At 35.3% G+C, this 15,520-nt stretch overlaps 1 protein-coding gene across 4 annotated transcripts in view; it reads right to left on the bottom strand.

Annotated features, from left to right (window-relative positions):
• LOC145270916 (tRNA-specific adenosine deaminase 1-like) overlaps window positions 1-15,520 on the bottom strand; it is a 235,289-nt gene that overhangs the window by 191,821 nt on the left and 27,948 nt on the right. For 2 of the 4 annotated variants that reach the window (XM_080126565.1, XM_080126618.1), the window contains exon 2: window positions 5,745-5,822. The exons of the other annotated variants lie outside the window; for them this stretch is intronic. In XM_080126565.1, coding sequence (XP_079982691.1) covers window positions 5,745-5,822 — 78 coding nt within the window. The remainder of the gene's footprint in view (window positions 1-5,744; window positions 5,823-15,520) is intronic. 4 annotated transcript variants of the gene reach the window in all.

The following is a 15,520-nucleotide window of genomic DNA, read 5'->3' as shown; positions in this document are numbered from 1 at the left end:
TTGACGTCGACACCTTGTCTAAAGAACAACAGAAGGATGAACATTTACAAAATCTCCTGCAGAATAATCCAACTTCATTGAACCTAGTGACAATTACCAACCCTACCAGCCACACAAAAGTTGTGTGTAACACAAGCACAAACAAACTGCGACCATACGTTCCAGCATCGCTACGCAAAGACATATTTAAGGCAGTACACGGTCTATCGCATCCAGGTGCCAATGCCTCTGTAAGGCTACTAACAGACCGATATGTCTGGCCGCAAATAAAAGCTGATACAAGAGCGTGGGCGAAAACGTGTGTGGAGTGTCAAAAAGCCAAGGTCGGTCGTCACACGCGGGCTCCTCTAGGCACGTTTCCAGTTCCAGATGAGAGATTTCAGCACATTCATTTCCGACATGTGAAGGTCAGTGCTATCTGCTGACATGTATCGACAGATTCTCACGATGGTTTGAAGCTCTACCGATGCCAGACATTACGGCATACACAACTGCCAGGACATTTCTTTGCTGGCTGGGTGGCCAGATTCGGTGTACCACAAAATGTTACATCAGACAGAGGTCGACAGTTTGAGTCAGACCTTTTTCATAAACTTGCAAAACTTTTGGGCACCAAGAGTATACACACCACGGCAAACGGCATGGTCGAGCGACTACATCGCAGTCTGAAAGCCTCCTTACGGGCACAACTTACGGACAATACAAGGTGGTTAGAACATCTGCCACTAATATTGTTGGGACTGCGGACAACGGTGAAAAGAGATATGGAGTGCTCAGCAGCGGAGGCTCTATATGGAACCACATTGCGGTTGCCAGCACAATATTTTTTTGAAGCACCAAAAAAAGTTATGGACATGATAACGTTTGTCGACCGGCTAACAACAAAAATGGCCAAGATGGCATATTCTCCCTCAGGCTCGAATAGGAACATGGTCCCATATGTACCTAAGGGTTTAGAGACTTGCACGCACGTCTTTATCCGTGATACGGAAAGGAGGCATTACCTGCAACTGCCGTATCGTGGCCCCTTTAAGGTTGTGGAGAGACAAAATAAGTTTTTCAAGGTGCTTATCAAGAATGAGAAACAAAACATTTCGGTAGACAGGTTAAAACCCGCAGCACTGGAAGAGACATATCTGAAAGTATCACCCCCAAACGCCATGCTGGTAGATATGACGCTTCAGAAAGTAGAAAAGAAAAAGACACGGTCAGGTAGACATGTCAGATGGCCAGCACATTTAAAAAATTTTGTGACGGTTTAAATAAAATTAAAAATGTTGCCCATTTATTTCAGGTACTCCGTATTTTGGGGGGGGAGTACTGTAGGGGAATAAGAGCACCGGATTACCAGTGTAGGGTAAGGAGTGAGGTCCCTTGAAAAAAGAAGAGGAGAGTCCGTACACATGAGGCACGGATGCAAAAAGTTCTTCTCCTAAAAGACAATGTTGGACAGGCAGAGTACACCTCTAGAATACAGTCCTCACTCCTCCCGTAAACCCCACTATTGAAGTGAGTAATCTTTTTACCTTAATGTTCTGAATTGCAGTGTTGTCATGTTTTCATGTTTGTTAATAAATTCTTGTCGTTTATACTTGTTGTACGTTTAGTAATTATTAAAGCTGGTCGGTAGTTTTGGGACTTGGGAGAACCTAAACCTGTACCAACAGGATCATACTTGGCCAATAAATTTACCAATTCTAAAAAAATTCCCTTTATTTTCTTGACCTCTTTCATCATCATGGATGTTGTTCCAGTGACCTCATAGTGCCAGAAACCTGATGATGTCCAGCAATCTAGCTAGGATTTCCTACTAGTTCTTAGTTGCCTTCTCAATAAGATTTTGCTCTACTTTGTCAATTACCTTTCCTTCAGCAATTTCTTAGTTTTTTCATTTCATTGTTTATGCAGAGAAAGGATAATGAAATTCAATGTTTATGGTATTCTTTGTTTATAAAAATATTATGTGAAACTAGTCTAGTTAAAACAAAACAGAAAATATTTTTTAGTTATTTTATTTCATGATTAACATATTCATAACAAGTACAAAGTAGTTCAAAATTAAAACACGCTTATTATTAGTTGTTGTTATCAGGTGTCAAGTTGTTTTTTTCTTGCTAGGCTGTACCATTGACTCGTTAATTTGTTTTGCTAAAATTTGGGTTCTGTTTCATTTTTTATCTCCATTTACAACCACCATCTTGTGTACAACTTTAGTCAAGATTACCCAAGGAATGGATAGCTTAAGATGATTTTAGAAAAAAAAAAAATAGTTTATACATTTTTTTTAATGACAAACTCCCCCAGCAAAAGTTGAGGTTCATGTAGAATAAAAAATCGAATGGTAAAACTTTTTTATTATAGTTTCTTCCAATTTAGCACAATTTGTAATCGCGGCCACTGAAGTTTTCAATTTTGAAAATAATTTTAATTTATGGGTTGGTTAAAAAAAAAAATTCAACTTCCAGAAAAAAAAACTTTTCCATAGAAAAATCATTAAAGATATTTCAAGAAAATCACTTTTGCTTAACTGCCTAAAAACTCTAGAATAGCTTGAATATGGAGGTTTATTTTACATTAAATTTACATGTGAAAATGACCATCACTCTAAATTCTTAAATTTATTTTTTTTGTCTATTTCTTCTCGTCTGGTGCAGGATTTTCCAGACTATCTAAGAAAGCTAAAAAGAGGAGAAAAATATAAATACAAAACCAATAAATGTTACCAAAGGCAAGATAAGTAACTCTTCTACCTAGTAAAAGAATGCATTTCACTTTTACAAAGGAGACCATTCAACTTTCGCATTACATTAAAATAAAAGTTTAAATGCAAAACAAAAATAAAAAAATATGTCAGTAATTAAATTTCAAGTCATGAAACACATTTTGAATGTCTTTAAAAAGGTTTTAAACAATATGCTTACATTTTATATTGGCAAACTTTCAATGTCCTCTTAGCATATGGGGAAACTTGAAAACTAAATTGCCGAACAGAATCAAAAATATTATTTACCAAAAATAATTTCTATTAGTAACCTGAGATTTTATTGCTTTGTATTGCCATCCAAATCCATTTTCTTTTATTCAGAAATTGTTTTAGTAGACACATGAACTGAAATCAAAAAAGAAATGAGTCAACACAAATAATTGTGTTTTCTTTTTCAGTGGGTTCACAGATAACCGCCTACAAAGTAAAATCTTTTTAAGAGGGCGGGATTTTAAATGTTATAATTTCTTTTAAATTTTACAAATTTTTAAACATTTTCACTTTATTTATTTTATCCAAGATTTTTTATTAACTCATTATGAGATTTTCATCTATATATTTTACTTGTGCCAAAAAGCGAAAAAAAAAAAAAACAACAACAACAACAACAACAAAACATGAATAATTTCAAAATGATTGGATCAAACCAGCACTAGAAAAACAAAAAAACTTGTCAGAAATGTTTTAAATATAAAATTTAAATTTAAGGTATCATAAAGGCTTTTATTAACTAGATGCTAAAATAAATGTATTTCAAACGGTTTTCTGAGGGAGTAGGAGTAAGTATTTACTCCACTCTTACAATAATTTACTAATAAAAGTGGAAATATTAAATTTGGGAATGGAATTCTTGATCCTATGGCTCTTAATCTTATCTAATAAATAAATATATTTATGCTTTTTTTGTTAAAAAAAATTGAAGAAATGTCTCTCAAATTTTACTAATTTCGATACTGATTCTAATACTATTCCAATTTTTCCGATCCCTGGTTTTAATTCAGCTTAATCATCCCAACACTACTATCTACTTAATTATCATGTCATAATAATGAACATGCACAAAATTATGAAAGACAATATATCTATAAAAGTGAAACTGTTTGTGTGTGTGTGCGTGTGTGTGTTTGTACATTTCCCTACCAAATTATATTCCCAATTATAGTGTTAAAAACCAACCAGAACTTGCTCCCATACTTACAAAACTGTTTAAGCGTTGCCTTAAGGAGAAGTGCTTTCCAACACCCTGGAAAACCTCATCAGTATGCCCTATATTTAAGTATTCAGGTGACAAGTCATCTCCCTCTCAGTACAAACCAATAAGTCTCCTGTGTGTCATGAGTAAGTTGCTGGAATCCGTATTAAATAGAGAAGTGGTCAACCACCTTAGCAGAAATAATGTTCTTAGTGACATGCAATATAGTTTCCGTTCTGCAAGATCTACGTCAGATGTGCTAACGGTTATATTTCATAGGCTTAGCAAATCTCTTGATGAAGGCTTCCTTTCTAGGACAATTGCACTTGACATATTGAAGGCCTTCGATAAGGTATGGCATAAAGGCCTTCTTCACAAGATTTCCAGCTACGGTATAACTGGAAATGTTTTCTCAATCATTAAATCATTTCTCTCTAATAGGCTCATAAGAGTAATGGTTGATGGACAAAAATCAGAGGCCTGCAGTATTAATGCTGGAGTCCCTCGAGGGTCAATCCTGGGCCCAACTCTTTTCCTGATCTACATCAATGACCTCCCAAAACACATACTTAAATCATTCGTTGACATCTATGCTGATGACATGACCATCTACGGCAACACATCAAAGCCGTAAATGACAAAGTTCTCTGATTCTCTCTCCTCTGATCTCGAGCGCGTGGTACAATGGGGGAAGAGGTGGCTGGTTACTTTTAATGCATCTAAAACCAAGCTTCTATCTTTACATCATCAACGCTCTGATCCCCATCTGGCATCAATTGAAATGGATGGCTTTCATCTAGGGGAGGTCCCCTGTTTTGACAAGCTTCTAGGATTGAGCTTTACTCCTGATCTGAAATGGAACCCGCACATCAAGTCTGTTGCCAAGGTCACTGGAAAAATGGTGGGATCCTTCTACCGCTCCAGAAGATATCTCACTACTGATGTAATTCTTTATCTATATAAAAGCCAATTACGTCCAAGAATGGAATACTGCTGCCACATCTGGGCAGGAGCTGCTAAAAACAGCCTATCCTGCCTTGACAGAGTACAAAATAGACTTCGTGGTTTAGTGGGGGATGCCCTTTTCTCTTCCCTGCAACCTCTCTCCCACAGAAGAGATGTTGCGATCAAAGTTGAGAGGATTGACCTTTGCAGATTCTACCAAACTCTTCCACCAATTTTGGGTCTAAACAATTGAAATCTTAGATGTAGGTTCCTTGGACATGTCAAACTTTTATATATATATATACATACATATGCACATAAAGTTATGAACAGTACATCAGAACCAAGCAAAACCGAGCTGAACTGTTAGTAAGGTAGAAAATAAATTATTAATGAAAACGGCTTTTAAAGAGAATTAGCAAAAATTGAGCTTTGTTAAATTGGCCTAAGATTTTCAAAGTTTTTAGGAAATAATTATCTTCCCTGCTATGATTCAGACTGTTTTTTTTTGGGGGGGGGGGGGTAGCAAAACTCAATTTAGCTAATTTTCTTTGAAAAATATTTTCATTAATAATTAATTTTCTATCTTACTGTTTTTCAGAATTTTAGGATATGTTTATTACTGTGATATGATGATTAAGTAGATACCATTGGTATTACTTGAAATTCAATATTTTGCTTTTTAACTTTCACTCTAATGATGAAGAAGCACCAATAGTTAATAAACTGAACCCTAACAACAAATCCTAATTTTGGCTATTATTAATACCATCTTGCAAGTAAAGGAAGCTTTAGTTTTAAAGTACAAAAAAAAAACTGGCATAAAATTAAGGGGAAAAATACCTTCTTTACTCATTTTTGATTGGCCAATACATTTTGTACCAGTTCCCATAGCAACAACCTTTAATTTGATAGGAGACTCTGAAAAAAAAAAAAAATATATAAATAAATTCAATTATTTTATGATTTCTCAAATCATTTAGTCTTTTTATTTTTTTTCCTTTAAATTGTAATAATTTTAAAATTACTTTACTTTGTGCTTTGTTATTTTTTTTTACACAGGCATCACCACATTATCAAGGCCAAGAGGCCACTCGAGGATAAGGGTTAAAGAGTGTACAGTAGAAATTGGACAATATAGTAATCAATTTGGTAAATTTGTTAACTTATATGGAACAGCTCATCAAGAACTTGTTTACTTTAGACTTGCAGACAACCATATTGTAGTCAGCCGGAAAGCAGGAAAACGGAAGACAATTCCACAGGCGTGCAGTTCTAAGAAAAAAGCTTTGTTCATGGAATCAACGGTTTGGTTTAGGCACAGATAAAGAGTGGGGAGAATTATTGATAGAGTTTTCAGCCAGACGAGTGTTTCTTGTGAAAGTTTGGCAAGGGGAGACCATAGATTGAAACTCAGTCGAACACTTTCCATGAAAATAACGATACAGCAGAGACAAACTCGCAACATCTCTTCTGTAAGATAGAGGTTGCAGGGAAGAGAAAAGGACATCTCCTATGAGGCTACGAAGTCTATTTTGAACTCTATCAAGGCAGGATAAGTCCCTTCTAGCAGCTCCTGCCCAGATGTGGCAACAGTATTCCATCCTTGGACGTATCTGGCTCTTATATAGATAGAGAATTGCATCAGCAGTGAGATATCTACTGGATCGATAGAAAGATCCCATCATTTTTCCAGCGGCCCTGGCAACAGATTTGATGTACGTATTCCATTTAAGATCAGGAGTAAAGGTCAAGTCCAGAAGCTTGTCAAAACAAGGCCTCCTCAAGACGAGAGCCATTCATTTCAATTGATGACAAATGTGAATTAGAATGTTGATGATGTAAAGAGAGAAGCTTGGTTTTAGATGCATTAAAAGTAACCAGCCACTCCTTTCCCCATTGTACCACATGCTCAAGATCAGAGGAGAGAGAATTGGAGAGAACTTGGTCGTTTACTGTCTTAGATGTGCTACCATAAATGGTAGTGTCATCAGCATAAATGTCTACAAATGATGTAAGGATGTGATTTGGAAGATCATTAATGTAGATCAGGAAAAGAGTTGGGCCCAGGATGGACCTCTGAGAGACACCAGCATTAATACTGTGAGCTTCTGATTTTTGCCCCTCAACTACTACTCTTAATTATGAACCTATCAGAAAGAAATGATTTAATAATTGAGAAGACATTTCCAGCTATACCATAACTAGAGATCTTGTGAAGTAAACCTTTATGCCATACCCTATCAAAGGCCTTAGATGTCAAGAGCAATTGCTCTAGAAAGGTATTTGCTAATCCTATGAGATATAACTGTAAGCAAATCTGCTGTAGATTTAGCAGAACGGAAACCATATTGAGTGTCATTAAGGTTATTTTTGTTGAGATGGTTGATTACTTCTGTATTTAACACAGATTCCAGCAACTTACTCATGACGCACTGGAGACTTATTGGCCTGTATTGAGAGGGGGATGAACGATCACCTGAATTCTTAAATATAGGGCAAACTGATGAGATTTTCCAGGGTGCTGTTGTGCAGATATGTTTTGTAGCTTTTCTATGACTACATATGTGGATTTTATTTCTGATTATAAATTTATGAATTCAAGTCAGGGCTCAGATATCAGAGAAAATCTTCATTTAAATGTCTGCATGTTATGTTGTTGGTTCCAAGGCAATGCCAAAGAGTAAACTAGTCAATTATTATTATTATTATTGTGTTTCATAAGTTTAAATGGAATTTCAGCTAAAATAGGTGTTTTAGAATGAAGTGTCTATTTATTTGGAATGTTATCAAATTTAGGAATTTCTAGATAAACATAGATTATGTAAAAACATCAGGTGATCATAATGCTATAATGAAAGACATGGGCAATTTAGTTAGAGTATGGAGTCAAGAGGGGAGTGTTGGATAAGTTAGCATGGAAGATATTGTCTCTGCATTTGGAAGCTGGGAGAAACACGACCATAGCATGATATAGAACTTACAATGCCTTACAACTTTAATGCAAAGTCAAGAATAAAGTTTATATAATAAACTTGATATTCGGCATTCTTTTGAAGAGAAATATTTATTTCAGGACTGCAAAAAACAGACCAGAAGAGTGAGAGACCTATTTATTTATTTCTATGTACATTTGTTTGTTATGATGTGAACAGAGTTACATGTGAAACACTCACACATACAACTAGAGGAACATTTTAAACACTAGATGTTCACACACTATATATATATATTTTACATGTTTATATACAAACACCCCTGCTATATAACATGCATTCATGTTTTTAATGAGTAATTTGATTTTTTTTATAGTTTATATAATTTTTATAGTTTAGTTTATGTTTTCTTCCAGGAACATCCCACAGAATTTTTTATGTTGCAAGCTGTTGTGATCTTAATGATCTCCCATTTTTGTGTCAGCAATCTAGTGGTTAGTGATTATGTACAATCGAAAGTAAACACAGCATAACATCTGAGGAATCGATTATAGTGTGAAACTGATTAAAAAACAAGTATTTGATTTAATTATTATTATGTTCTGACTAAAATACTACACGTGTAAATCTGAAATTTTGTGCTAGTTTTAAAAACCAACTATATAAGTTTATGAAACTTGTTAATATTTCAATTTCCAAAATAGAGGCAGCGATTTTATCTCCATTATGTTATTTCCAAAAACCTTTAATGCATTACAAAGATATTAAAATGTTGGTAATCGATCTCTCATACCTATGATTACAATTTTATGCCAACTGTAAATATGTAATATTGGTATAAGTAAGTTTTCAGGATAAATTTGACTCTTCTACAAAAGTGAAGAAAAATCGTCATATCTTAATGTATTTTTAAAATTTAAAGTACATGTTTTTTCCAAATACAGTTCACTCAAAGAATCTACCTAGAGCCTCCATCATGGCCCCCAAATGAAACCTGAAGAAACATATGGAATGCTTGAACTCCAGTTTGATCAAGGCTCAGTGTTGGTGTTACAAATGAAATCATTTGTGTGTTTCTCAATGTGTCCCATCGAGTTGCAATCATGCGAGCTGAGCAGCCAGATGTTGGAACTAATAAAATCAAGGAAGTTGTCAGCTAGTCACTTGTGAGTCTTCCCAGAACTATGATACAAACTTAGTTCCGCTGCATATGTATGATATTCCTGTAACCATTTTCTCCTCTTAGCACTTGTACAATGACCAGCAACTCAGTATAGCCATCTAAATTGAGTTTGTTTTTGAAGATGCAGGGCAGCATGACATGGCCTTCAGTGAAAACACATCCAATGATCACCCTAGTTTAAGGGAACTGTGCATACTTTAAGCCGCTGGTTATTCTGCACATTGTGAAGTTCTTGTTTGAGAAGAATCTGACTCAATGACTTTTGTCATGTGACATTTGTGCTGAAAATTAATTTCTATTTCTGTATTTTTTGCTTTTTGTATTCATTTTAATTTTTTATCATTTATTACCCTTGTTTTTTTTTTTAGTTTTGTCTTTTTTTTACAATCAAATTGCATGCAGAGAAGATGCAGTTTTGTGGGAAAATCATTTTGCTTGATTGTTTTAGATTCCAGTATGAAGGTAAAAAGATAGGCTTTTCAAGACTGTGGATTGCCCAAAATCAATAGGGAAATTTATTTTTTGTCTGTAGGTATTTTAAAATGATTTTAATGTGTAACTAAACAAATTTAAATGAATTCATTTGCTGACCTTGTGAAAATCTTATACCCTAGTTGTTTTTTTTTTTTTTTTTCAACATCAAATTGTTCAATAGTGATTTTAATATTGATTACATTTGCACTAGAACTATGTATGCTTAATCACAATAAAATTATCTGGATATGTCTCATTCTTCATGCCAGGAAAAAAATCCTTGTTCAACAAAATAGAGAAGTTTCATATGTTTTCAGTTGAAAGAAAACCATGTCGTATGTGTTCATACATTGCAAATTCATTAGTTGAAATCAATTTTGTAACTATTGAATTTTGTCATCAGTGCTCAGCTGTTTGACCAGTTTAACTCAACTAAATAAATTGAGACCAGAAAAATGGTTTATAAGAAGGTTGGGACATTCTATCATGCTTAGATGGGCAAGTTCATTTTATGAGTTTTGATTTGCTGTTATTATAAAACTGCAATGATGGTAAGTGTCAATTTGATTCTATATATTCTCCTTCCAGTACATGAGTGTAATAGTCTTTGGAGTAAAATGAATTTCTTTTGGCTTGAGTGAGTGTGAGGGAGTAACCTGGACAATGCATGGGTAAATTTCACTAGTATTCATTTCATGATGCTGAGTAATGTTGGATGTCTGGTCGATGCATTATCCTTTCTTGGGGTGACCCCAAGAAAGGATAATGCATCGACCAGACATCCAACATTACTCAGCATCATGAAATGAATACTAGTGAAATTTACCCATGCATTGTCCAGGTTACTCCCTCACACTAAAATAGAACCAAACTGACATTTACTCACATATTAGTTCTATAATATAATTATTCACACAGTCCATCTAAGAATAATAGGACATTTCAGTCTTATAAATGAGCTTTCTGGAGATCTGCAATATGATTCTGTTTGACCCATCAATCCTAGTCTGATGTTAATTGTTAGCAGGAGCTGCAGCTATGCATTTTACATGCAAAATAATGTGGATTGAGATGGTATAATATCACAAAGTCTGCAATAAATACATTAATAAATAATACTCATCAAATCAGATAATAAAAACGTTGATTTAAAAACAAAAAAAATCCAACCTTTGGTGCCATTATGCAGTGGATAGAGACATTAAATATCTATGGTTCCAGGTGAGAATTATCTGAAGACAGCGGTTTCAATCCTACCCAAAGCCGGCCAGAGGTGAGAGAACAACAACTATGGAAGGCAGTAATTGCTAAGGATGCAGTTAGAAGATTCGGAGTTCCTATCCCGTCGTGGTTACCACCTGATGAAGGCCAGAGGAATAGTTCGTGGAAACTAAGAAAGACGAGGATAATAGTCCGCAATAAATGAATTAATAAATAATTCATATAGATGTTGTGTTAGAGATAGAACAATGCCTTGGATTTGCTTGAGCGACACTATTGTTATTTAACAAACCCTTAGAACCTGTATTTTGATAAAGTATTCTCTTTCTTGTTTTATATCTTGAGGAATTGCTAAAATATATTGAAATTAAAAAGTGGATCAACATCGTTGAGTAGTTCTTTTGGGGTGTTTGTTTGGAATAGTTTCCAACAAATAGATATTAGTTTTGAGATGATGATATAATCTGTTTTTTTTTTTTGATGGTACAAAATAATCCAACCTGTGAATATCTGCATAGACAAGATATAGAATAGGATATAGAAAAGGTTTGTCACTGGAAAAGACAATCTGTGACTGGAGTTATTCTGAATGATTCACATTGTTGACTTGAGTCGATGCTTGTACAAATTGGTTCTGAAGTTACGTATGAATATGTTCATACTCTGAAAATCTTTGTTGCCTCATGTTGCTCGGAGTTGTGTGACACTTTATTTTGGTCTGATGCATAAATGTGATTGGGTGACAGGATTGTATCATTATCCATGGAGACTGGATTACATGAAAATGGCATCAGACCTCTTGGGTCACTTTCATAGGCAGTGTTGAATAATAAAATACTTGAGTAATTTCTTTTAAGCATAAAAAAGCCTAGATTGTGTACTTTGCTAAGGTTTCTATCGCCAAATACTCCTAAGGGCTAATGGTTTGTTACTTTGTTAATGTTAGGGCAATTCATAATGAATATATAGCACTCTGGACGTACTCATCAATAGCAGTGTCAGAAATTTCGTGAAAATAGTGAATGATTCCATCCCATCTTTCCAAGCTTATAACTCCTCGAAAAATGTAATTCAAGCCCTAATTTTTTTTTTCAATTAAAGGAGCAAGGACCAAGGTTTTATTAAAAAAAAAACCCAAAAAAAAACCAATGTGTTTTCTTTTAAAAAAAAGGTTTTAAACTTCGGACTTTACAGGTAAATTTCTAAAAAAGCGATTTTTTATTTTTGTTTTAAATTTGAATATATTATTTATTGACCTTTTCTCTTCAATTTGTGATATATAAAACTCCCCGACATAATTATTTACTTTTTAATAAACATTTCAAAATGAGAGGCGTGAATTATTCGACCCCCTGTCTTTCCAAGCTTATAACTCCTCGAAAAATGTAATTCAAGCCCTAATTATTTTTTCAATTAAAGGAGTAAGGACCAAGGTTTCATTAAAAAAAAAAAAAGACAAAAAAAAGACAAAAAAAAACAATGTGTTCTTATAAAATAAGGTTTTAAACTTCGGACTTTACAGGTAAATTTCTAAAAAAGCGATTTCTTTTTTGTTTTAAATTTGAATATATTATTTATTGACCTTTTCTCTTCAATTTGTGATATATAAAACACCCCGACATAAATTAATTATTTACTTTTTAATAGACATTTCAAAATGGGTGACACTTGGGGGGATGGGGGGGCGTGAATTTAAAAAAAAACGTTTGTCTAAAATATTATATTCGGTTTATTGGAAAGAACATAAAATTTCACATTGACCCTGAAAATATCGTAAAAATAGAATCAATAGAAAAATTTTGATAGATTTTTTTAAGTTCAAAAATTGAAAAATATTGAGTTCGGAAAATTCATTACTGTTTTTAAAAAAAAAAGAAAAATATTTCTATTACTTTTAAAACAACTGTAATAGTTTATTTTGGAAGTATAATCCACAAAGAAAATAAATAACCCACTTTCAACAGAGAAATTACGAGATTTTTATATTGTATTCGCAGTTTCGTGTTAGGGGTGTCAAAAATTCCTACAAAAATTCTGATACTGCTAACTCATCAATCATAGCTGGATGTTGGTCTAAGATGTCAGCATGCTTGTCATTTTGGTAAACATTTCCCAAATAATTCGGAATTTTTTAATTGTTGGGGGGGGGGCGGGGTTCAAGGTGGAGCTGAGGTATTTTGGCTGCTGGTGCCTTCACATAGGTTGCCTGAGTGAAGAACTTCTTAGTTAGTGGATAGGGTTTTTCCCATTGATGTCATCTCTAGCTCTTTTACTGTGGCTCAATCCATCATTTGTAGGTTCTTCTTCATCAACTTCTCAGTTATAGTAAATTTAATAGTATAGGTTTGGGCGGAGCTTGTAGAGATCCCTGCTTTAACAAGGTCATGCTCCCAATTTTATCTTCTGGATCCATGGATCCTGTTCATAGTTGTTATATTGAGTTAGTAGTCAGCGTTCAATTGACCAGTTGAGACAGAAGCCCCAAAAGCTGTTAATTTTAAATAAGACCATTTTACCCCATCTTAAACCCCTCCTTCATTTCATAAGTTACGCATGAATGTAAAATTTTTCTGAAAAGAAATAAATTTCAGCCATGTTTTTCAACAATGGATAGGAAAGCATACACATTTGAAAATGTTTCAATACAATTTGTCAGGAATAAAGATTAAGACTCGGAGGATAAGTTTATCAAAGCTTTATTCAGCAAAATACAAGCAGAGTTAGAATCGCATGTGAGATAGGTAGAATATAAATATGGCTGACTGCTTAATAGCAACCCTGACCTTTAAAAGGGTCACTGACACACAATATGACCTCTGAATGGTTGTACAGTCGGCATAATAGATCATGGTTTTCTGTATCGAGATCACTTTTGAATTGGCAGTTAAATAGATGCCAAATCGGAAGGAACCTCCATAGAGGAGTGCTAAGTATTCTGTTGGAATGAAAATGTCCCTATTTACAATGCCTCCCCATGGGACAAAATTTGACACCAGGGTTGTTTTTAATGTGGAGAAAAGGAACAAAAATAAAAATTGTCTCAGTCGTGAAGGATTTCTCCTCCACTGGAGAGAACAAGAAATTGAAGTGCAGCATCTGAAGAAGAATAATTATTTATTTTTTATTTACTCTAAAAAGTTTACAATAAAACAGAAATAAACAAAAAATTAGGCACAAGGCCACTCAAAACTTGGGGATCATTCTCATCACTGTACCTTTGCTAGTCTATACTTGATCCTAGCTAAAGTTCTAATTCACCACAATACCTCAAGCACACTGGGGGTCGTCCTACCTAAGATTCCCAAATCATATTGTGTGTGTGTGTTTTTTAAATTTTTTTTCTTTTATTTTTTCTTTATTTTTTTTTAATAAACAATAAAATAAATTTGTAAACATAAAATTTTAGTTGTTTAATTTTATTTCATTGGCTTTGGATGGGGGGGAAAAGTCCAAAAATTATAAAAAATGTTAATGAGATACTCCCAACCCTCTCTAGGTGGTAGAATGCCCACTGTTTTCCAGCTTGGTTTTAGCCAAAAGCAAGCAAGTCGTTTTTTATATGGGGCTGAAATTCTAGGCAGGATCAAAGAAACTGGAGTTGGTTAGGGCGTATGTGAAGTTTCTCTAAGATTGCTTATTGGGGTAGCCGGGGACAAAAAAGAAAGGATCGGGGTGTGGGCATCTTGGAGGTTTCCTATCAGGGATGGAGGGGGCCATTCACTCAGCTAGCCAAGAACCTAATCTAAACACTTGTTTTAGGAGTCCGGAGTCCTGCAGAATCTGGAACCGTGTGCGCCATACTTAGGTGGAGAACACAAACTCCAACTTGGCACCTCTATGCACATACAGACACACTATCTTTATTTATCTTCGGTCAAAGTCCTCGGAGTATAATCTTTTCCTATCACATCTGATCAGCAAAAGATTCAACCCTACGCTTCTCTTGCACTCTTAAACTTCATATCACCATTCTGGCCATGGCCATAATCGCAAGAAACACCATTCATCTCTCCCTGTCCCATGGCTGCTCTGCGCTGTGGATGACATAGGACACATCCAGCGGCCGAGGCTGCTCGGGATCAATGTGAGCCGTCACCTTGTTGACATACGCCCAGTACCGTCTGAGTCGACTGCAATCGAAAAACGCGCATTCTGGTGCTTCCTCAGCTGGGGTCCTGCAACAGGAAAACCCTGATGACCTCACTAGTCCAGCACTTTTCAGGTGTTGAGAGGCAACGCATTTTGGGCGAATCGCCAGGTCAAGGAAAACTCAGAGTTGTTGAGATAACTCGAACCTGGCGCCCAAAACTATCGAGAGCAGATCTCCTTCTACAACAACCCCAGATGCTCAATGAGCGAGTTGTTGGTGGCCCTTTCACTAGTTCCTTATATAGTTCCTTTCTAGTCAGCTGCAAAATATCGCTGGACCTTGGAAGGTTCCTTAGCGCAGCCCTACACTCTCTCAAGAACTGAGTGTCGCTCCACGTTTTTCGACGCGCTTCAACCTTGTGGTCGAGGATGAGGTCAGAAAATGCCTTGACCGTGGTGTTCCACATAGACTCTTTTGTCAAGGTTAAGCTTAGGAAGGCCAGCCTCTCTGTGCTCGATGACACCTCAAGTCGAGCATTCCTAAACCTCTCTCACACGGATGTTGAACACAGACTTGTCTGCGAACTCAATGTTTCTTTTGGTCCCAAAGAAGTGAGGACAACTTTCTCTTGTAGGGATTTTAGATAGTTCTCAGGCAGGGGAAGTACAACCAGTCGGTAAGGAATGAGCGGAAAGATGTAGGTAGCACCTACCTC

Source organism: Euprymna scolopes, chromosome 1 (genome assembly GCF_053919585.1).
Source record: "Euprymna scolopes isolate OS-2025 chromosome 1, ASM5391958v1, whole genome shotgun sequence".
NCBI lineage: Eukaryota > Metazoa > Mollusca > Cephalopoda > Sepiida > Sepiolidae > Euprymna > Euprymna scolopes.
The sequence above is the reverse complement of the archived record's forward strand: the minus strand, read 5'-3'. Positions and strand labels throughout refer to the sequence as shown.